Below are 22,261 nucleotides of genomic sequence, written 5' to 3' on the forward strand. Positions count from 1 at the left end.
TGCCGCGTTATTCGAAAATTTGATGGAACAATTGTGAAAAGTTGAATGAACTTTCTTCTAATACTCTGTGTTTTTAACGTCCTTAATGTCCTCTAATGCTCTAGCAACCATGAAAGCAGCATAAAGATGACATAATAATATCGTTCCACAGTAACATTTACAATATTCATCCATTAAAACTTTGCAACAAAAATTATTTACAACACAACGATCCAATCGCTACTTCCTTCGACCGTAACCGAAACCAAAACCACCCATTAGATCGGATGCATAATAGCAGGCTGCTCCTGTGGCTGGGTTCATTCCATATAGGGTGCTCAAAATTTCGCATTTGAACGTGAACTCGCCCAATTGGAACAGGTTCACGCCAGCACAATCGAACTGTCGGCATGCTTCCTTGCATTGTTCAATGTCCTGAACGGAGAATATATGTAGATGTACAGAAGCGAAGTAGTAATGTGGGATTGACTGATCATTTCAGTCAAAAAAGGACAACACCGTTTGAACGGTAACCTTTTATTTTTATTTTTCTCTTAACCGAAAAATAGATCAGCTTTCGAATTTGCGATATATCCGTCAAAAAATAAAATGAACGAAAAATCACAATGGCATATCTACTAAAAACTAAAAAGGCAGAACTTTAAAAAACTTTGAAAAAGGAGATATTGGAACATGGTGGGACTTTTAAGCTCGGATAGGGTTGGAGTCCACCCATTTTTCACAGTATTTAAGCAATTACAATATTAGAATAATGCCAATTCTCTTTTTACATTTTTTTCTCTCAAAATTAAGCATTTCAAGTTTATAACACACATACACAAGAACTATCTTGCAGTTAAAATTAGAGAGGAAATATTCAAATTCATAAGAAGCAATACATAATTGTTTTAAAAATGTTTAGAAAAAAAGCCTTACATCACTTACATCCTTTCCCTTTCACGTTTCTGAAAGATTTTTGGTTTATTGCAGTGGAATTCAGATATCTTTATCCGTACAGAATTCGCATAATTAGAATATGCAAAGATTTCAAGTGGGTAGAAAAACTTTGAATGCTCACGAAATTTGAAACAGCAGGAGAATTCAGAAGTTCGAGCAACCAAAAAATGAAGTGAAAGTATTTTGGGACTTCCGGAATCAGATCATCCAGGAAGTAATTTTTCAAACTTAAATTTTTCATTTTCAATTTTCCAGAGAAATTTTTGCAAGTATCCATCTAAAGAATGATAAAAAGTTGTAATCCAGAAAAAAAAACGTCTAAAGAAATGCAACTTTATTGCTCCGAAAGACGATTGAATACATAAATAAGAACGATTGCAAAATTTCAGAAATCGGAAACCAAAGTCCGGTTATCCATAAGCTGTTAACAAAAGATTTACAATTTTATGAAACAAAAACCCCTCTAGGAATAGAAAATGACACTACTCTCAAAAAGGTCGGATCAACCACATAACGGCAAGGCTATGCAGTCCCTATTAGCATCCCTAGCCTTTGCTCTTTGCGATCATCACATGACCGTCTCCAATGATCTAATACAATGTACGGGAATAAGCTCGTATCAATGAAACAGTGGTCGTACGCTTGGCGATCCAAAATCAAGGCAACATGAGTTCTCGGCAAAGATTAGGTGATTGCTGGCTGACTGTTGCAGTTTTGTGAAAATGGACGTTTTTCATCTCTTTCGAAACAATTTGAAACATTCCGGTCACATATAGCTATTGTCGGATCCAAACGACCTGAAGCTTAATGCAGTTGCGAAAGGAGTCGCTCAACTACGTTCTGGCGAGGAACATTCCCCAGTTAAATATCCGAAAATCTAGAGCTGTTTGGGACGTCGCGTTCGACTCTGACCGCCCAGTTCTTCTCAGCTTCAAGATACGCTTGCACAAGAGAAACCGAGGAGTTCTTCTCCAACCAAAAATCGACATGGCAGGTCTGAAAGACGATGAATGCAGAACAAAGTTCCGCCAACGTGTGTCTATTCATGTTGGAGTACGGACCAAGAAGAAGCTTAGCGATGCGGATTCCTTAACAAAGTGCATCCAGGACTCTGCAAGGGAAACGCTTCCGGTTGTATTGCCGCGGAAGAAATTTGCCTTTGCATCTGCGGAAACAAATTCCAGGTACAATTCTATATGTGTCGCAGCACTGGTGAATTCAACCGAGAAAAAGCGTCTTAGAAGAAAGTTGCGTCGTCAACTGCAACAAGACCGCGATAACGGGTTGACGTCAAAAGTAAAGCAGTTTGAAAAGGCGTGGGAGGACAAGGACCCGCGGAAAGCCTATACTTTACTAAAACAGTATAGCGGCAAAATGAAAATATGTTCTCCTGTCCTCAACACTGTCAATGGAGTAGCTGTTGGTGAGGCAACCCTTCCAGTTTAGAGGGAGCACCTCAAGACCTCGCTGAACCGGCTGGCACCGTTAGCTCCTGAACTCGAGCACGTTCATAGACCGACATACGCGGTTAACGAGGGGCCACCGACCGAGTCGGAGGTTCTAGTCTGTATTCAAAAATTGAAGAATGGAAAATCTGGTGGAGACGACGGGATTAGTGCAGAAATGCTGAAATATCTTCCTCCGTCTGGAATTCGTGAGATGACAAAGATCATCCGTTCAGTATGGATAGACGAAAGGATACCTGATTCGTGGAGACACGTCATTATAATTCCCATTCACAAGAAGTTATCCGTCACGGACTCTAGGAATTATCAAAGAATCTCTTTGCTGCGTGTTATGTGCAAAGCATTGGAGCGGATTATCCTGGACCGACTCATTAGCGAAGACATCGCGAAGAAACAACGCGCGACGAGCAAGCTGGCTTTCGCCTTTCCTATCTACGATTGACCAGGTGTTCGTCGTCAGAAGAGTGATCGAAAAAGCGGTATTCGATGCCAATGCAACCAGCGTTTCTGGACTTTGAAGCCGCTAGATGTACAACACCTTTTGAGGTGGTAACTGGAGTAAGACAAGGGGCAGTTGCAGAACCATTCCTGTTCAATTTCGCCATCAACGACATTATGCGAGGAACAGCAGATCAGTGTCCTGCCGATATCATTCTAGCACCATCAGAACACCCCTTGATCGATCACTGACTGAGTACGCTGACGATGTTGTTATATTCGTGGAAAGTAGTACGAAACTTCAACATGTTGTCAACCTTGAGAAAGATATTCAGCAAAGATGAGCTAAGGCCGTTTCCGCATTCAACTCCTTAACGAAATGCCTGTGGTTGACCACCATCACCAACGAAGTTAAGCTTCGAGTCTACCTATCCGCAATTCGCCCCATCATGATGTACTGATCGGAGACTTGGGCAGCACCATTTGCAGTGATGGAGAAGCTTGATTGCACGGAACGAAAGCTGCTTAGATGACTGCTTGGCTACTTTTGGCCTAGGGTATGTCACAGTGAAGATCTTTACGCAGAAATTGATGTGGTATAGCAGCGAATGACACGTGGAAGACATCAACATCTTGCACTTGCATCTTTCAATTCGCCCCATCATGATGAGCGGATCGGAGACTGGGGCAGCACCATCTACGGTGATAGAAACAAGTAACAGAATAAGAATATTATAGAGCATGATAGGTTTTTCCTGAGTAGATCTACTTTTATAGAATGAAATTATGCCCTTCTAAAGAAATCTTCTTGCTGCGGTATGGGCACTCTCAATGTCTCACTAAAATCACTATGTCTGACAACTTCTTTTTAAACTGTCAAGTATATTAAACTTTAGAGAGATCGCTTACTATAAAGAACGGATTACTATTGACTTGATGGTCTAATACTATACGATGGCAAGATTGCTATAGGCAGCGTATCACGAAGCTGGCTTAATTTAGAAACAAGTGGGGAAATATAGAGTTCGGAGTGTAAATTACGAGCTTGAGCGCGGCCCCGCCTAATTTTGTTAATCGTTCTTCAAAAGTTCTCGTGAGGACGGCTAAAACGCACTCCTGCGCACGCGCCGCGTCCAAGGGAGCGCGGTCGATGATCAATGAGAGCACCAGCCTATTCTAGTAAAACCAATGAATACTCTGCTGGGGAAAACTCATGTCCAAAAGGGTGAAGGATTTTCACGTCGATTGTGAGAACAAGCACCCTTTCCCATGCTGTTTTTCAAAACGATTAGAAGGTATTGAGCGAGGGAACGTTTCTACTCGTAATCAATACTTTGACTTCTATATTCCTGCACAGGTTTCCTAAATATGTCAATTTCCTCATACGCTGCCTTTGAGGTACCTTGAGGAAACAATAGGACTCGGAGACCATTTCTCGTCTTATATTAAAAGTCGTAATAAGTATAAAGCTCTGAAATTGATGTAGATGCCTCCGAATCTATTCAGTAGTAAGTCACCTGTACATTGTCGATATCGTACACTTTCAACCCTCGACATTCCATTCGTTGCTGTAGCATGTAAGCTCTGGATCCAACGTATTGCGTTAGTGGAAGGTCTGAAAGCAGTCTAAGCGGACATCAGGATGTGTTCACGAAACTGTTCGGACCCACTACTACCCACTATCCAATCGCTCAACTCTGCGTTCTTCATACATGCTGTCAGTTCTGCACCACCACTTTTCCTCTGCTAAGCTACGATACAAAGGGATGGAGATAGGAAAGAAAGGAACTGACGGTTAGTGTGAAGAGCGTAGGGGTTGGTTAATCGGTTAGTGACTCACTCTGACACGCACCGGCAATGCATGCCAAAACCGTGATCGACAAACAAATTGACGCAAACGACGACGTCATCTTCTTCTACTTTTTCTTCTAAAATAAAGTTTTTTTTCGACGATAAAGATCCTATCGTCTGCTGATCCCGAAGGTGATGACAATACCCGACATAGGTGAACATTACAACCTCGTCACTAACAGTTCCAAATATCAATTCGGGAGTAATTGGGACTGGACCGGATATGGGCGTGGTCTGCGTTGAGTCTCGAGATCAAATTGTACGCATGGATTGTCGTGGATACTTCGCAATTGCGCGATAGGACCGGGAACGGATGCTCTTTTGCACTTATGCTTGATACACGAGATCAATTTTTTTGCACTTGATACGCGAGGTTAAATTGCATCCATATTTCGGTAGTATCGGTTACTTTTTGACAACGAAAATATACAGGAGGGATATTTCTTGTCAGTAGGAAGATGTACATAGGTCCGTGGAGGGAAAAATAGAGGAAAGGAGATTTTAAAGGGCGCAAATAAGTGCCGAAATTTTCTTTTACAGGCCAATTAGTAAACCCAATTAGTTACAGTTCAATTTAATGAGAAGACAAAAAAAAAAACAGAACGAGAAAATAGACACAACACTAATGATTTATATCTACTTTAGTTTTCTTTTTTTTCTTTTCTTTCCTTGATTAACACGCGGCAGTAATGATCGAATAACTGATTGAGAAATATCTCAACCTATTTATGTGCCGAGAGAAAACACAATGATTGCCAAAATTTTTTGAGAAAGTAGGAAAAAATAGAAAACCCGAATAAGAAGCATATTTTATAAACAACGACACTTATTAACGAAACACTATTTCCAGGACAAAAAATCCAGCACGAAAAAAATCCTTGCTAACTATCAGTAGGATCCCTTTTCTTATCCAATGGAGAAGTACCAAAGTACGGAAAACGGAACGAAATCGCTCTCGTTCTCCAAGATTTTCTTTTTCGAAAACCTCCTATCCCTTTCCTAAATGGTCAGACTTGAAATTCACTTAACTTTTAAGGTCCTAACCTAAGCCCGTAAAGAAAAATCAGATTTTGAAACAAATTAAAATCAAATTTAAATCCAACCCCTTCTTCGCACTCCTGCTTTGCCTCTAGGTAACGCACGAGTACTCGCTTACAATCGCCAGTACTCTTGCGTCGATAAAACAACACTAGTAGTGTTTTGCACGTAAGTGCAGAATATCAAAACACTTCGAGGATTAGCATATTATCCAGTCGTGACATTCGTTTGCATTTGACATTTCATCCAAACTAAGATCGTTTATTGATCTATCGAATTTGGGCAAAAAAAAATCAAGAATCTACACTACCCATCAAGAAATCCTAGACTTGCTGAGATCTCTTGGATTTCTCAAACAGTGTTCATAATATGTTTTGTCATGCTGCGTCGCCCAAATACGCCGAAATTGTGTACGTGAGTGTTTTCGAGCGATTACGCATGTTTTTGACTGTTTAAGGATTATTTTTATAAGTGGTGACTCACTTTTGAAACAGTTATTCCGCAAAATATCAATTTTTGAATGTTTCCTCCGTCTACGGGAAAAATTCGCCTAAAATCCGTCCCGAATTAGTTTTGTATCATCGATACATGAAGAAGTACTATTGAACCGCAAAGTAGTACGGAATCACGATCCTTAATCCCCGCGATCGCTTGATCGCACGTAAATCACATGTGGCACTGTGTGAAACTGTTCAATAATTGTAACTTTTTATAAATCCACATCGATTCTCAGTGATGGTTAACGATGTGCGAATAATTTTGATGCCGATTTATTTTTCCAGATATATTCCCACATGTTATTGAATTAGCACAAGGATTTGTTACATTACTTCGAATCGATATTAATTGAGTGATCTAGAGATCAGATGATCTGTCAGATCAAGCGATAACTCATCACCTTGATCCGTAGAAGTGGAGAAACATGACTGATGCGAACGATGTCTTCTGTTAGCATTCTTTATTTCTGCTCAGAAGAAGCTTCCACGATCAAAGAGAACAATTAGGGAAAAGAAAAAAATTAAAAGATATGATATTTAACAAGTACGTATAGTACATGGACTAGTATAGAAATCTGTGCGAGCGGCAAAATGGCTAGGATAAAATCCTACAAAAAGTATTAATGCATCGTTCCATTGTTCTCGTTAACATTCAAAACATAATTCAGCTGCTGTTCGTTCGATTAGCATGAATTTTCGTCCGTCGTTCCTATCGCTGCGCTGGATGCGCTCGAGATTTCAAGGAGTAGTAGCAATTTTTTACTCTGCAATTCCATGTACGTTCGGGACTACGGTAGCCTCTAAAAATCGTCTTAGCATCGTGAAATTTCCACACTATTTTGGAAAAACTATCTGCAACCACGTGCAAAAAAAGCTCTCTTTGGCTTGACATAATTCAGCTGCAGTTCGTTCAGATTTTATAGCGAACGTTAGAATGAAATTGCTTCTGCATACAACTTTAACAATTCCCCAAATCACCTACGTATTCCAAGCTCATATCTGCAATCATTACACTTCCGAAAGAGTGGGAACAGGAAGGATGTTTAGAGAAACATCTCTTCGCTGCAGTTATTTTACAGTAACTGAAGTTATTTTATTTGTTTATTTATTGGAAACACCTACATACAGGTGTACCACAGAACAAAAAAAGACAAAATGGAACAGAGATCACCAAAATTTCTAAATGATTAAATTTTACCCAACAAGACTAGTCCTTCAAAGCCTAAAGGAGATGAGGCAGAGAAGACAAGGAAAACTTACATACCTCCAAAACTCCGATAAGAAGGAGACTTACGAGACCAATTTTCTCGATAACTCTTTTCTGTTGTGCTCTGCTACCGTAGCGTGAAAAAGAAAAAAGTGAGCGGAAAGAGAGAAAAAACTAGCGGAGCATGTGACGTGATGGAAGATTAAATAGTGACCTATGCATGAACACAGAAAAGTACCCGAGAACTGGTAGCGACATCATCGAGCCGACGAGCTGTCACCCGACAAACGATACCGTTGAGCACACATATCCATGAAGTGCTTTTATAACGGGAACAGGTGTTTAGGTGTTGAAGAAAAGCAAACAATCACAAAGAAGATCGGCGGAGAGTCGCAGAGCTGCTCGATAGCAGACAAAGGAGAACGAGCGTTCGTTGTCGTTTTAGCGTCGTGAAGGTGTTTTCAGGAGAAACAACGTGGCTATCCAGGAATTGAAAAGAAATTAAAAGATCGCGCATAAAGCGTCACATTTCTAGACGCAGCTTCAACGAGAGCTGACTAACTGTGCTGAACTTCTTCGCACGTCTTAGTCACGACCTCAGGAGGTGTCAAATTTCGCGCGCTTCAATAAACATCCAGCCAGAAAGCGTTAAGTGGAAGCGGACCACGTTGTCTTGCGGACGGAATGTCGACATAGGCGGTTGTCGACAGATGTACGTATTAACCTCGAGGCTAGTCAGTGTTTTTATACCTACGAACTACCGGTCTGGTTATGTTAATCGAGACCGAGGCACCGTGGTGACATCGGTGACACAGGAGCACAAAAACCAACGGTAATCTGCCAGCTATCAGCCTCGAGACTGATAGCGCTAGTTTCCGCCGTTTTCCGCTGTTATGATCCACTTATCCGCTTACCGCGGGGGTGGATCAGCATGTCAATTGAGGTATTGTCCTTTCGGTTTCTGAAACGTATGAAACTGTCAGTTACACTCATTTAACGTGATCTTTGAAGTTACATGGCATTGTGAACCTAAAAATTGCTCGACAATCACAGATTTTTCTCTTTTACGTTCTATAATAAGTACATATTTCCTTCCAGAAAGGTTGAAAAACCAGCAAGAATTGCTTTTTTATTCCTGCAGACGCATGAGCCGTTAAAAATTGGATTCATGAGAGTATGTTTAGAAGATAAAGAGGTAGTTACATACGATATTTCACCAATTTTCCTTCGGAACTGCTCCACAACTTCCATCTCGATTTTTAGCCAAAATTCTCATCGCCTAGATTAAAAAAGTCTGATTTTACGCTTCTTTGTTCACTAGTCACTAGTAATGATAAGTTACTATATACGAAGGTTCATTATGGTACGGTAAGGCTGTCCCCTCAGATGTCAAAATCGAAAGTAGTCGAAATTAAGGGAAGACAGCGTAGGTGTATCTTATGGTTCTCTTCTTTCGCTCATAGAGAATTCATCGAGTTACTGTGTAATCATGTGGTGGGTATAGCACAGTCGGCAAGAGGTTCGGTTGTGACTGCACGATCAGTGGTTGGAGACCCCTCTGGTGCCAAGTAAGCCATTCATAGGCTCGGAGTCGACAAATTGGTACCAGACTTGTGAAGGTGAATAAAAAGACTGATTTGACATATTGGTCAGCTCCTTCAAGTCATTCTATAGGCTAGACACTCGTTCATGAACCTTAAACGAATCTGTACTGAAGTCGAATCGCCTCAGCAGCGTCCTCACAAATATTGATCAACTCCTCCGTGTCTTCATTCTTTACTTTATCCGTGTGCTTCATTCTTTACTTTAACTGTATAATATTGCCAAATGATGAATTCATCAAAGGATATAGGAAGAGGTTGTGACTAGATGTCCATATTACTTTTTCCCAGCAGGAATGTTGTAAGTTGTAAATTGAATTTGTAAATTCGCGGACACGTCTCTGGATACCAAGATAACCAAGCATGATCTCCTTTCACAAAGATTATGGCATGAATAAACAGGGGAATGAATTCCATAACACTATTAGATGCCTGAGTTGTAACAGGAGCGAAAAAACTCATCGGAAATTCTGCATACACATGAACAGCGGATCACAATATTCTCCTTCATGATATTCTCTAACTTTAGGACAACATAGCGTAATGGTAAGGAAGAAACCAAAGCAAAGTGGAATGAGCATGAAATAGGAGAATGGTGACTCTTTTTTTGAGTTGACAGTTACGTTTTGCAACTTTTAAAGGAATGCAGTAATGACCATTCATTAAATAGTAGTACATATCGTCGTCCTCAACTTCATCCACTTTCATTTTTTCCATTTTTCATTTGGTTTATAGCTCCCTTTTTTGTAAAAAAAAAACGTTTTCGATTTATCTTTGTTTACTTTTTCTATTCTATTCTAATTCTATCCTGTTCTTCTTTATTTTTTAATTTCAGTTCGGCTACCATTGGAGGTGGTGCGACTATTTGGCATCTACGTAACGGTTTAAACATACTAGTCTTTACTGTTAATTGGAAAATAAAAAATAATGAAAATTGATAGTAATAAAAATAATGAGATCAGCATAATGTGAAACCCTATTGTCTATTGTACCCAAATGTCGAGGATTAATAGATCATAGAAATAATAATAATAGTAATAATAATAATAATAATAATAATAATAATAATAATAATAATAATAATAATAATAATAAATAAATAAATAAATAATAGAAACGGTAGCTTAGGTGTAATTCGAAGTATGAATATGAAAAGAAAAGGACGTGACGCTACAGAAAAACCAAAACCATTTCCTATGGCATCACCTATATGTAGTTTTAGCCGAAGAGGCGTGTGGATTCTGCCCCTGATGACGGATACACGACACCTCGTTGAACAACAACAACAACACTATTGTGATTATGGACACTCATTCAGTGTCAGCCTGTCAGTATCTCTCTCTCTGTGCTGACACAATCTAATCACACCTTTTGTCGCATCTCTGCCGACATCACTTTTAGTTTAGCCGCAGCAAGTTCAAGGAACCAGTAATTTAGTGAGAAAATCTGGTTTTTGACAACGATAATCAGCTATGAAACCAGGAATCGGACAGCTTGGATGGATTGCCGGCCACTCATTCGGATTCGGAGAAGCTTTCAATTTCTCATTGTTTACTTTTTCTCTTCTATTTTATCTCTTTCTATTCTGTTTTTTTTTTATTTTTTAAAAACTACTTAAACTACACATATTATATTACTTAAACTTACTTATATTATGTTAAATATTATTTAAGCTACACGCGATTTCGGCATCGTTTCTACTTCAGCAGCTTTTTATTTTTTTCTAAAAATTCAGCAAAAAAATTGGTCGGAACTATTACAAAAAGAGACATAAAACAGACAAAAATCACAAAATGACAAAAACTAAAAGACAGAATACTGCGATTTTTATGTGGAAACCGCTGAAGTGCCGCAGATTCAGATTAATACTATATGGAAACGGTCGTCAAGTGACTAAGTGTTCATAATAAATTTTGTTTCCTAAGGTTTCCTAGGTTTTTGACTTTTTTCTCATAGAGACATATCCACGTGTTTCCTTAACATTTCGTCGACGCTTCTTCGAGTCGTATTGGGAGAGAATGAGGTTCAAGTTACTGGATTTCGAGAAGGAGCAAAGTTATCATCATTTTAAGGTTGTTTCTTTAAGTTAGAGTAATTTGTTAAAAGTGTCCCGTACTCACAGGGAATGCCATGGTGATTTTTAAATCCCAGGTTTAGAGAGAAATTTGGGGAGATTTTTCAATATTTCCCTCCAGTTTTTGGAGGAAAATATTGAAAAATCTCTCCAAAACTGATGCAAAATTCAACTTCAGATCCCAATAAAACAGGAGAAAAATTCTTTTTGGTGTTACATCTAAATGTTTTTCCTAATCAAAGAAAATTCGTGTTTTGTGTGTTCAATTTTTTTTTTGTCTGTTTGTTTGGTTTGTTCTTACTCCCTACCTAGGGGACCTATATCCACGTCTCCAGGAAAAGTTAAGGAATACTGCCTAAGACAAAAAATAGGTGATCTGATTTCCCTGAAGGATCAGGGAATTCCTGAAAAGGTCATAACAAGCACTTACAAGCACTTTTACAAGGTTGTTTTTGGAGTTTCATTCAGTTCCCGTCAAAGCCTAGGTGGTCCTATACTGCACGCAATCGAAATATTCCCGTACGACCAAACAAAAATGTCTGAATCAGGCAGATCAATGTTTTTTCTGAATTTTTGAATAAATTATTTTTTTACTTGGCACCTCTCGATCGGGATTAGAGTCGGATTCGGCACACTCCGATTATTCGTATTTTCCGATAATCGTTGATAAAATAATCGTATAGTGTGTGGTTGCCTAGAACTGTTCGTGTGATTCAAATAGTACGAACATCCAGCGGACTCATGAACGCTCGTAATTTACGGAATGCGGAAATTTACGTCGATGGGTGCGGCACGTTCAACGCGCGACCTAAACGTGCGCGTGTGTACGTAGTGCTATTGTCTCGTTTTCTCTCCTTTCATCTTTTTTATTCGATATTTTTTGGACGTATTTGTTTGTTCAGCAATCACCATGGCCATTGTTAGATGAATCAACGCCTATAGCAAAGAAATACTATTGCAAAACGATCGGCTATGATGGCTAGAACGTCTCATTTTGTGAAAAAGTATAAAATCACCCTATTTCTGCGCCAAAAATGAATTCTGAAGACCAAAAATTGAAGTATAATCACCGTTCTGCACCAAAAATGAATTCTGAAGACCAAAAATTGAATTACCAAAAATTCTTAAGAAAAATTGAAAATAAAAAGCTAAAAAAAAGAAAAACTAAAACGAAAAATAGTAAGGGATGTATCAACTCCTAGATTATTTCTCTCTAACTTCTTCACTCTAAAAAGGTCGTCATGATGGGATATTCTATCAACAAAAGAAAGTATTAATGCATAACGAATCAGAAAAGTTGGTCCTAACTTATTTTCAAATAAGAATGGCATATTTTATCCACAGAAAAATGACGTGATGCACAAGTAGGCTGCTTGATTTCCACTAATTCCTGTAAGATGTAAAGAAAATGGAAAATGTATTACAATAACATGTAAACAATTAAAATTAAAATTAAAATTGATCTAAATGAAAGTGTTACTGGTGCCCGCTCGAGCAGAGCCATGAGCAACGGGAGAACAGCTAACAAAGGTAAAGAGGTAAATAGAAAATATAAAGAGAGAACACAATTCCCGCTTTTTCCGCGATGTACTTCTGAAACTGAACTATAACAGGCAATTTATCTAAATCAGACTACATTACGTGAACGGCATATTACCCTTGGAATTTCGACTTAACATCATCACGCCTGAAACTTCATTCTTCAGATTTAGGAGGATGAATTCCATTTTCCAGCCGCTCGGGGATATTCGAGATTCACATGCAACTGTAACCGGTCTAGTAACCATGATTCGAAGGTGCCAGCCAAGAAGATAATCCACTCACAAAATTTTCGATGATATGCTTATATGCTTGCGAAATTCGACCACGGAAAGAGCTCTGGATAGCATGATTTCGACACGTGATCTGAGACGAATTGGGAATGGATTGGCAGGGGATCAATTATTTCTGTGCTTTGCAGATCCAACCCCAAAGAATACCAAAATAGCCGAGCTAGAGCGCAAGGGACAGTATTCCAGTGAACAAACAAGGTGCCTAATGTATATGTCGTAAGAAGACGTCCTAGGGTACATTTTATGGGATGACCACCATTAAAGGCATCACTACACGAATCTGAACGCTCGAAGTCGTATCTTCCTAGTCGTTGTTTAAGGCAATTAGAAAGAAATGGACGGAATCACTCCTCTCTTCATAATCTACTATGCCGTATGCGAATACTCCACCTGAAATCCGTACCACCTCAAGTTCGTGGAGTGATGCCTTTAAACTGACAATCAATTAGCCCATATTCTCTTCTGGACCATTCTCAAGGAGCAACTTGAAGAATTCATGAATCATTCCTTGGCTAAAAATGTTTTTAAAAAGAGAGCATCGTCCTATTGGCGAGTATAGTCGGGCCTCAACAGTATGAAGCTCGATGCATTTACGTAAACGACTGCGCTCGAAGCGGTACGGTGGAGAGTAGCGGTAGGGGTCGAATGGGATCCTTGCTAGCACCACTCATAAATTTAGTCCGCTGTAATCCCGCTCGATCCCAACAAAAAGCTTCGAACGCAGTTTGCAGCGAGCTTCACGTCATTTTGACCTGACTGTAACATTACGCATAGTAGGCACCGAGTGTGTTTAAAGACATCACCCCACGAATCTGAGGTGGTACGGATTCCAGGTGGAGTATCCGTATACGGGATGGAAAATTATTGAGAGAAGGGTGATTAAGTTCATTTCTTCCTAATTTTCGTAGAAAACGGCCCGGAAGATACGGCTTCGAGCATTCCGGCGCAGTATTTCCTACAATGAGTTCGATCGAAGCGCGCTAGCCTTGTGCACGCGCCGCATCTTCCGGGCCGTTTTTTTACGGCAATTAGGAAGAAATGGACGGACTCACCCTCCTTTCCATAATCTACGAACCCGTATACGAATATTCCACCTGAAATCCGTACCACTTCAGATTCGTGGGGTGATGCCTGTAACCGGGTGTTCGGTACGCGCCATTGATTAATCGATTAGAGCCGGGCAGATGGAAGAGAAAGTTTGTGTCAAACAGAGAAAAATTCCGCGTTGCGGTAAATTTGACCAACCGGATGAACATATCCAGCCGCCCCGCCTATGCGCACCCTGAAGCGATTGAATCGCAATGACTGAACCTAACGTTGAGTAGAAATCGAAACGAAAACAAGCTACGGTTAGGGGACTGCAACTACGAGCACTTTATGTCAAGAAAAAACCAGCGTAAGAACCAGTCAAAATTTCTGAGTCAATTTGTGAACGACCGCTGAATGTTTACCTACACAACCAAGCTATTTGCAGAGTGGATCACCAGTGCATTGCTGCAGAAAATCTGACTCAACTACATTTGTAGACAGAATTGGAGAAATTTCTATTGAATTCGATTTTATCGCAAGAAATTTTGCCTTTCTTTGAAAGTACAATTGCAAGTATTCGCTAATTTAAATGCATTAGATGCACAGAAAAATCCTAATTTTTGAACTTTCTTTTGCGAGAAAAAAATGTTTATAAAAGGTAAATGAGTGGTGTTGAGTTATTTCCATGAGATACGATGCTTTGGTGCTTCAATGTGGAATTGGTTGTAATTCACGAACTTGAAGGAGACCTATAGAACGACCTATAGCACCCATCTGAGATGTGGAGGCTGTGTATCCATCCGCGCAGACAATACCACCTGGCTATTTATCGACCTCGAACGGATAAAAGGCTTTGTTGGCGCTAAGCGGTTTCGAACTATCGACCCTTCAATTCCAGTTGAACACCTCTTACTGGTTCACTGAAACATTCTTTTTAATATTTGAATATGTAACTCCAAGTACATCAATATTACAACACAATTGATAGGAAGCGTTGTTGTGTCTAAGGAAGAGTAGTTTCAAGCGTTAGTTGTGTACAACGCTGAAGAAAAAGTTAAACATAAATAAATGTTAGATAATAAATAATCATGATATATAATAACGAGCTTAGTCCGTGTGTGTGTGTGTGTGTGTGTGTGTGTGTGTGTGTGTGTGTGTGTGTGTGTGTGTGTGTGTGTGTGTGTGTGTGTGTGTGTGTGTGTGTGTGTGTGTGTGTGTGTGTGTGTGTGTGTGTGTGTGTGTGTGTGTGTGTGTGTGTGTGTGTGTGTGTGTGTGTGTGTGTGTGTGTGTGTGTGTGTGTGTGTGTGTGTGTGTGTGTGTGTGTGTGTGTGTGTGTGTGTGTGTGTGTGTGTGTGTGTGTGTGTGTGTGTGTGTGTGTGTGTGTGTGTGTGTGTGTGTGTGTGTGTGTGTGTGTGTGTGTGTGTGTGTGTGTGTGTGTGTGTGTGTGTGTGTGTGTGTGTGTGTGTGTGTGTGTGTGTGTGTGTGTGTGTGTGTGTGTGTGTGTGTGTGTGTGTGTGTGTGTGTGTGTGTGTGTGTGTGTGTGTGTGTGTGTGTGTGTGTGTGTGTGTGTGTGTGTGTGTGTGTGTGTGTGTGTGTGTGTGTGTGTGTGTGTGTGTGTGTGTGTGTGTGTGTGTGTGTGTGTGTGTGTGTGTGTATGTGTGTGTGTGTTGTGGGTTGTGTGTGTGTGTGTTGTGTGTGTGTCACGAAATTGGAAAAAAGGAGTGCGACGGGTCCCCCCCCCCCCAGTTGGGGGCCCGGGGGTAAAAAAAAAAAAAAAAGGGTTGCGAAGAGCCCCGCGGTGGGTTGGTGGTGCCGCCCCACAAAAAAAAAAAAAAAGAGACGACGACGCCACCACAACCACAATAGTAATAAACACCCAAAAATTGAATCATGATCTACTATATAATAACGGGCTTATTCTGTCACGTGTGTGTGTGTGTGTGTGTGTGTGTGTGTGTCAGTCCGAAATTCAAAATGAGGGGTGCGACGGGTCCACCGGCGTCGAGTTAATGCCTCGAAGCTAGGAAGCTATAAAATGAGGTGTGAAGGGGTCCACCGGCGTCGGATACCTATAGAAGGGGGTGCGACGGGTCCATCGGCGTCGGATACCTATAGAAGGGGGTGCGACGGGTCCATCGGCGCCAGATAGCCTTAGAAGGGGGTGCGACGGGTCCATCGGCGCCAGATAGCCTTAGAAGGGGGTGCGACGGGTCCATCGGCGCCAGATAGCCTTAGAAGGGGGTGCGACGGGTCCATCGGCGTCGGATACCTATAGAGGGGGTGCGACGGGTCCCACGACGTCGGATACCTATAGAAGGGGGTGCGACGGGTCCATCGGCGCCAGATAGCCTTAGAAGGGGGTGCGACGGGTCCACGGTGTCGGATACCTATAGAAGGGGGTGCGACGGGTCCATCGGCGCCAGATAGCCTTAGAAGGGGGTGCGACGGGTCCGGTGTCGGATACCTATAGAAGGGGGTGCGACGGGTCCATCGGCGCCAGATAGCCTTAGAAGGGGGTGCGACGGGTCCATCGGCGTCGGATACCTATAGAAGGGGTTGCGACGGGTCCACGACGTCGGATACCTATAGAAGGGGTGCGACGGGTCCATCGGCGCCAGATAGCCTTAGAAGGGGGTGCGACGGGTCCATCGGCGTCGGATACCTATAGAAGGGGGTGCGACGGGTCCATCGGCGCCAGATAGCCTTAGAAGGGGGTGCGACGGGTCCATCGGCGTCGGATACCTATAGAAGGGGGTGCGACGGGTCCACGACGTCGGATACCTATAGAAGGGGGTGCGACGGGTCCATCGGCGCAGATAGCCTTAGAAGGGGGTGCGACGGGTCCACGGCGTCGGATACCTATAGAAGGGGTGCGACGGGTCCATCGGCGTCGGATACCTATAGAAGGGGTGCGACGGGTCCATCGGCGCCAGATAGCCTTAGAAGGGGGTGCGACGGGTCCATCGGCGCCAGATAGCCTTAGAAGGGGGTGCGACGGGTCCATCGGCGCCAGATAGCCTTAGAAGGGGTGCGACGGGTCCATCGGCGCCAGATAGCCTTAGAAGGGGTGCGACGGGTCGACGTCGGATGCCTATAGAAGGGGGTGCGACGGGTCCATCGGCGCCAGATAGCCTTAGAAGGGGTGCGACGGGTCCAAGACGTCGGATACCTATAGAAGGGGTGCGACGGGTCCATCGGCGCCAGATAGCCTTAGAAGGGGGTGCGACGGGTCCATCGGCGCCAGATAGCCTTAGAAGGGGGTGCGACGGGTCCAGGCGTCGGATACCTATAGAAGGGGGTGCGACGGGTCCCACGGCGTCGGATACCTATAGGAGGTGCGACGGGTCCACAGCGTCGGATTGCTATAGAAGGGGTGCGACGGGTCACCGGCACCAAATACCTATAGAAGGGGTACGACGGGTCCAATGGCGTAGAGTTGGTGCACCGATGATAGATACCTTTAGAAGGGGGTGTGACGGGTCCAATGGCGTCGAGTTGGTGTGCCGGCGTCGTAAAGCTAGGGACGTTGTAAAAGTTTTATAGTTGTAACCACTTTCGGCGTTGCGCTCACCTACTCGGCTCCGCTGTTCCTCAGAAACTGGATATACACGTTCAAACAGCTGCTTAAAGAGTAGCACGCTGTTTATGTGATCTGACGTGGAACGCTATCTTTATCAGTACGATGATGTTGTCCACGTCATTTCATGTTAAACATTATTCTGCCGTAACTGTTGGGGAGAAACAACAGGAAAACCCATTCTTCGAATACCACTTTCAAATCGTGTCTACACTGTGTAGGGAACGAAAACGAATGAGTGTTTTGAGCTAAAGTTTGCGCGATTTGACGTGGAACTTTATCTTTATCAGTGAGATGACGTCTTCCACGTATTTTATGCAAACTTCATTCTTTGGTAGCTGTTGAGAGAGAGGAGGTTATGTGTGTATGTATGTATGTATGTATGTATGTATTTGTTGTATGTTTGTATGTATGTATGTATGTGTTGTTGTTGTTGTATGTATGTATGTATGTATTGTATGTATGTTTATGTATGTATGTATGTATGTTGTATGTATGTATGTATGTATGTATGTATGTATGTATGTATGTATGTATGTATGTATGTAGTTGTATGTATGTATGTATGTATGTTGTATGTATGTTGTTGTATGTATGTATGTTGTATGTATGTATGTATGTATGTATGTATGTATGTATGTTGTGTGTATGTATGTATGTTGTATGTGTGTGTATGTTGTTGTATGTATGTGTATGTATGTATGTATGTATGTATGTTGTTGTTGTATGTATGTATGTATGTATGTATGTTGTATGATGTATGTATGTATGTATGTTATTTTTGATTTTGTATTGTTGTTGTTGTTGTTGTTTTGTTGTTTTTGTATGTATGTATGTATGTATGTATGTTTGTATGTATGTATGTATGTATGTATGTATGTATGTATGTATGTATGTATGTATGTATGTATGTATGTATGTATGTATGTATGTATGTATGTATGTATGTATGTATGTATGTATGTATGTATGTATGTATGTATGTATGTATGTATGTATGTATGTATGTATGTATGTATGTATGTATGTATGTATGTATGTATGTATGTATGTATGTATGTTGTATGTATGTATGTATGTATGTATGTATGTATGTATGTATGTGTATTGTTATGATGTATGTATGTATGTATGTATGTATGTATGTATGTATGTATGTATGTTGTATGTATGTATGTATGTATGTATGTATGTATGTATGTATGTATGTATGTATGTATGTATGAATGTGTGTGTGTATGTAGTGAGTGTAGAATGTTGTATGTATGTATGTATGTATGGGTGTATGAGTATGTGTTGTATGTATGTATGTATGTTGTATTTTTTTGTGTGTGTGTGTTTGGTTTTTTTAATAAAGAAAATGGTCGATTACGAAGATTTTGTTCCTGCTCATTTGTAAACTTTTCCACAACCTAAATACGTGGAGAGTTGCTCACAGTGTCGCTCCTTTGTTTCAGGTAAAATGGTCAACATTACTTTGAACGAATAAACTTTTCGATATACTATTTTGTTTCGTTTCTGTCTTTTTTTTTAAATAAATCCACATGTTGCTTATGTTCTACATCCTACATTCTACTACATATGTGTGGTATTCTGGAACAGTTAACGGAAATTTTGATTTAAAAAAAACCTTTAGGGTCAGAGTAATTTCAGTAGAAGTGCTGTTCAGCAGTAAGAAGAGCTGTGCAAGCGAGGGGAGCACATTGAAAACCCGAAGCTGTGAAATTGGGTGCGACGGACAGCGTGGAACTGTTGTACAGTATTATTTTGCAGTAATTTTTTTTGCGTGTCGCAGAAGTTAAATGGCACGTTGCAGCCGTTTGATACCCGTGGCTACTGCGCGCGTTGTTCATCACCTCTATGACTCCTCCGTGCGTTTGTTTCCTTGCACGTTTGCCTCAGCTTGGTATTGTGCTCCTCAGAAAGTGGAAACACGAATGAAACCGGCTGCTTAAATAGTAGCCAACAGCTTACATAATTTGACAAAGACCTTTATCAGTACGATGATCTTCACATTATTTTATGTTAAACATCATTCCTTGATAGCTGTTGAGGAAAATAGGGAGAACACCCATTCTTCGCGTAATGCTTTAAAATTGTGTATATATTATATTCGAACCGAAGTAGTGTTTGAAGCTAAAGTTTGAATATTCTCAAAATGTAGAACTGACGCGTTTAGAAAAAACTATGAAATTTTTTGTCTTTATATACATTAAAAAAGAAAGAAGAAAATAACAAAACAACATGAAAACAGAACTCTTATTATTTAAAGAAAATATCACTACCACTAATTTTTGAATTTCAATTTAAAAGTATATTTTGGTTAGTTGATGAAAGTGAGCGAAGCGAACACCACACAAAGTCTGAGAGTCCGGCGTAAGCCGGACGATCAGACTTGTATATAATAACGGGCTTATTCTGTCACGTGTGTGTGTGTCAGTCACGAAATTCAAAAAATGGGGTGTGACGGGTCCACCGCAGCCAGATATCTATAGAAGAGGATGCGACGGGTCCACCCCGCGTCGGATTGGTGCGCCGGCGCCAGGTGCTATAAAATGGGGTGCGACGGGTCCAACGGCGTCGGATTGGTGCGCCGGCGCCAGGTGCTATAAAATGGGGTGCGACGGGCCCCACGGCGTCGGATTAGTGCGCCGGCACCAGATGCCTATAGAAGGGGTTGCGACGGGTCCACCGGCGTCAGATTGGTGCGCAATAACTTCGTGTGCATGACGCAAAAGATAGATAGTTGCAGCCGTTTCATAGCCGCGGCCACTGAGCGCTTTGCTTTTCACCTTTATGGCTCCTCCGCATGTCTATTTCATTCTTCGTTCGCCTCAAGTTGGTAGCACGTCGTTCTCAGAAAGTGGAAACAAATGGAGACATGTAAACGGCTGCTTAAATAGTAGCAAGATGTTTATGTGCTCTGACGTGGAACGATATCTTTATCAGTAGGATGATGTCTTTCACGCCATTTTATGCCAAAACATCATTCTTTGATAACTGTTTATAGAAAACAGGAGGAAAGCCCACATTTCGCGTGATACTTTGAAATTTTGTCTATAATATATTGATAAGGAGTGTTTGAAGCTGAAATTCGAATGTTCTCCAAATGTAGAACTGAAACGTTTAGAAAGAAGACTATGAAATCTTTCGCTTTTAGTTATAATATAAAAAAAGAAGAAAGATTGTTGGAGATACACAATCAGTGAACGCGACCGAAGCAAACACCACAGAAAGTCTGAGGTCCGGCTTTAGCCGGACGCTCAGACCTTCTGTGTTCGGCGCCAGATACCTATAGAAGGGGGTGTGACGGATCCACCAGCGTCAGATTGGTCCATAGGCGCCAGATACCTATAGAAACGGGTGCGACGGGTCTAACGGCGTCGAACTGGTGCACCAACACCAGATAGCTTTGAAATGGGGTGTGATGGGTCCCACGGCGTCGGATCGGTAGGCAGTAACTTTGTTCAGATGTCGCGAAAGGTAAATTAGACGTTGCAACCGTTCCATATTCATGGCCACTGCGCGTGTTGCATTACACCTCTATGAATCCTTCACATATCTATTTCCTTGCACGTTTGCCTCAACTTGGTGCCATGCCTTTTTCAAAAAGTGGAAACACCCACACAAACGGCTGCTTAAATAGTACCCAACAGCTTACATGATCTGATGTGGAACTTATTTTTATCAGTACGATGGTGCTGTTTACGTCATTTTATGTTAAAACATCATTCTTTGATAGCTGTTGGGGCAAACAGGAAGAACACCCATACTTCGAGCAATGCTTTAGAATTGTGTCTATATTATGTAGAAACCGAAGGAGTGTTTGAAGCTAAAGTTCGAATATTCTCAAAATGTAGAGCTGACGAGTTAGAAAGAAGACTATGAAATCTTTTGAATTTATTTATAGTAAAAAGAAAGAAGAAAACGTTGCTAGAAAAAGAGAATTCTGATTTTACAGAAATTGTCGCTACTATGAGCTTCTATTGATCAGTGAAGGGGAGCAAAGCTAAAATCACAGAAAGTCTGAAGTCCGGTTTTAGCCGGACATTCAGACTGGTAATAACAATAATGTCTATGTCTACCCGCCCGGGGCGGGTGTAATGTAGCGGTTAGAGGTTCCGCTTCCTGCAGGATCGATCGTAGGTTCGAATCCGCCATAGTGCTCACCAAGCCTTTCCTCCTTCCGGTGTAGATAAATTGGTACCAGACTTATTTGGGAGGATAAAAACACTACAACAATAATGTCTACAACGATAACTTCACACATCGGCTAGCTACCGCAAGTCATTGTTATGGGCCAGTTACACGTTCGTAAACCTCAAACGATTCTGAATTGAAGTGAACACGTTGGCGCATTCTTAGTCGTAGTGGTTAACATCTGCGACTGTCACGCAAATTGGATTATTTATTTTAGGTAACTGACAACAAGACTTGCCCATGGTCGACTGTCTTTGAATCGTAGTTGTTGAAACGTAGTTTTTAACTGATTTTCTTGAGCTGTAGCCAAGATTGGTGTTGATCTTCTTTATTAAACAACAGCTAACGTTTCGGCGTTATCGCCTTCGCCAGAGCCTCGAAAAGCAAAGCCATTAATGATTTATCCTCTCAAGCGCCTCATCACCCTACAGAAAGCATCCATACGGTAGGCAAACCCAAACAGCAACACATTGGCTAATGCTTATCTCATTAGCTAGACCTGGTAACGCAACAGA

The 22,261-nt window shown here is 41.3% G+C and overlaps 2 protein-coding genes across 3 annotated transcripts; both read right to left on the reverse strand.

Annotated features, from left to right (window-relative positions):
* Nucleotides 1–219: 219 nt before the first annotated feature.
* Nucleotides 220–4,750, reverse strand: RB195_001090 (uncharacterized protein; the record flags this gene model as incomplete). Of its 2 annotated transcripts, none has more annotated exons than XM_064197700.1 (3): nucleotides 220–414; nucleotides 4,358–4,455; nucleotides 4,693–4,750. In XM_064197700.1, 3 exons carry the CDS (start codon nucleotides 4,748–4,750, stop codon nucleotides 220–222), a joined length of 351 nt encoding a protein of 116 aa, XP_064053580.1. The 2 variants fall into 2 exon arrangements, with proteins under 2 accessions (XP_064053580.1, XP_064053581.1); XM_064197699.1 differs by having other exon boundaries at nucleotides 4,681–4,750.
* Nucleotides 4,751–12,816: 8,066 nt separating this feature from the next.
* Nucleotides 12,817–22,139, reverse strand: RB195_001091 (uncharacterized protein; the record flags this gene model as incomplete). The annotated part of the gene is made up of 4 exons (XM_064197701.1): nucleotides 12,817–12,873; nucleotides 12,933–13,013; nucleotides 21,985–22,046; nucleotides 22,094–22,139. The coding sequence occupies 4 exons, from the start codon at nucleotides 22,137–22,139 to the stop codon at nucleotides 12,817–12,819; spliced, it is 246 nt and encodes an 81-aa protein (XP_064053582.1).
* Nucleotides 22,140–22,261: the final 122 nt, after the last annotated feature.

Source organism: Necator americanus, chromosome IV (assembly GCF_031761385.1).
Source record: "Necator americanus strain Aroian chromosome IV, whole genome shotgun sequence".
Classification (NCBI taxonomy): domain Eukaryota; kingdom Metazoa; phylum Nematoda; class Chromadorea; order Rhabditida; family Ancylostomatidae; genus Necator; species Necator americanus.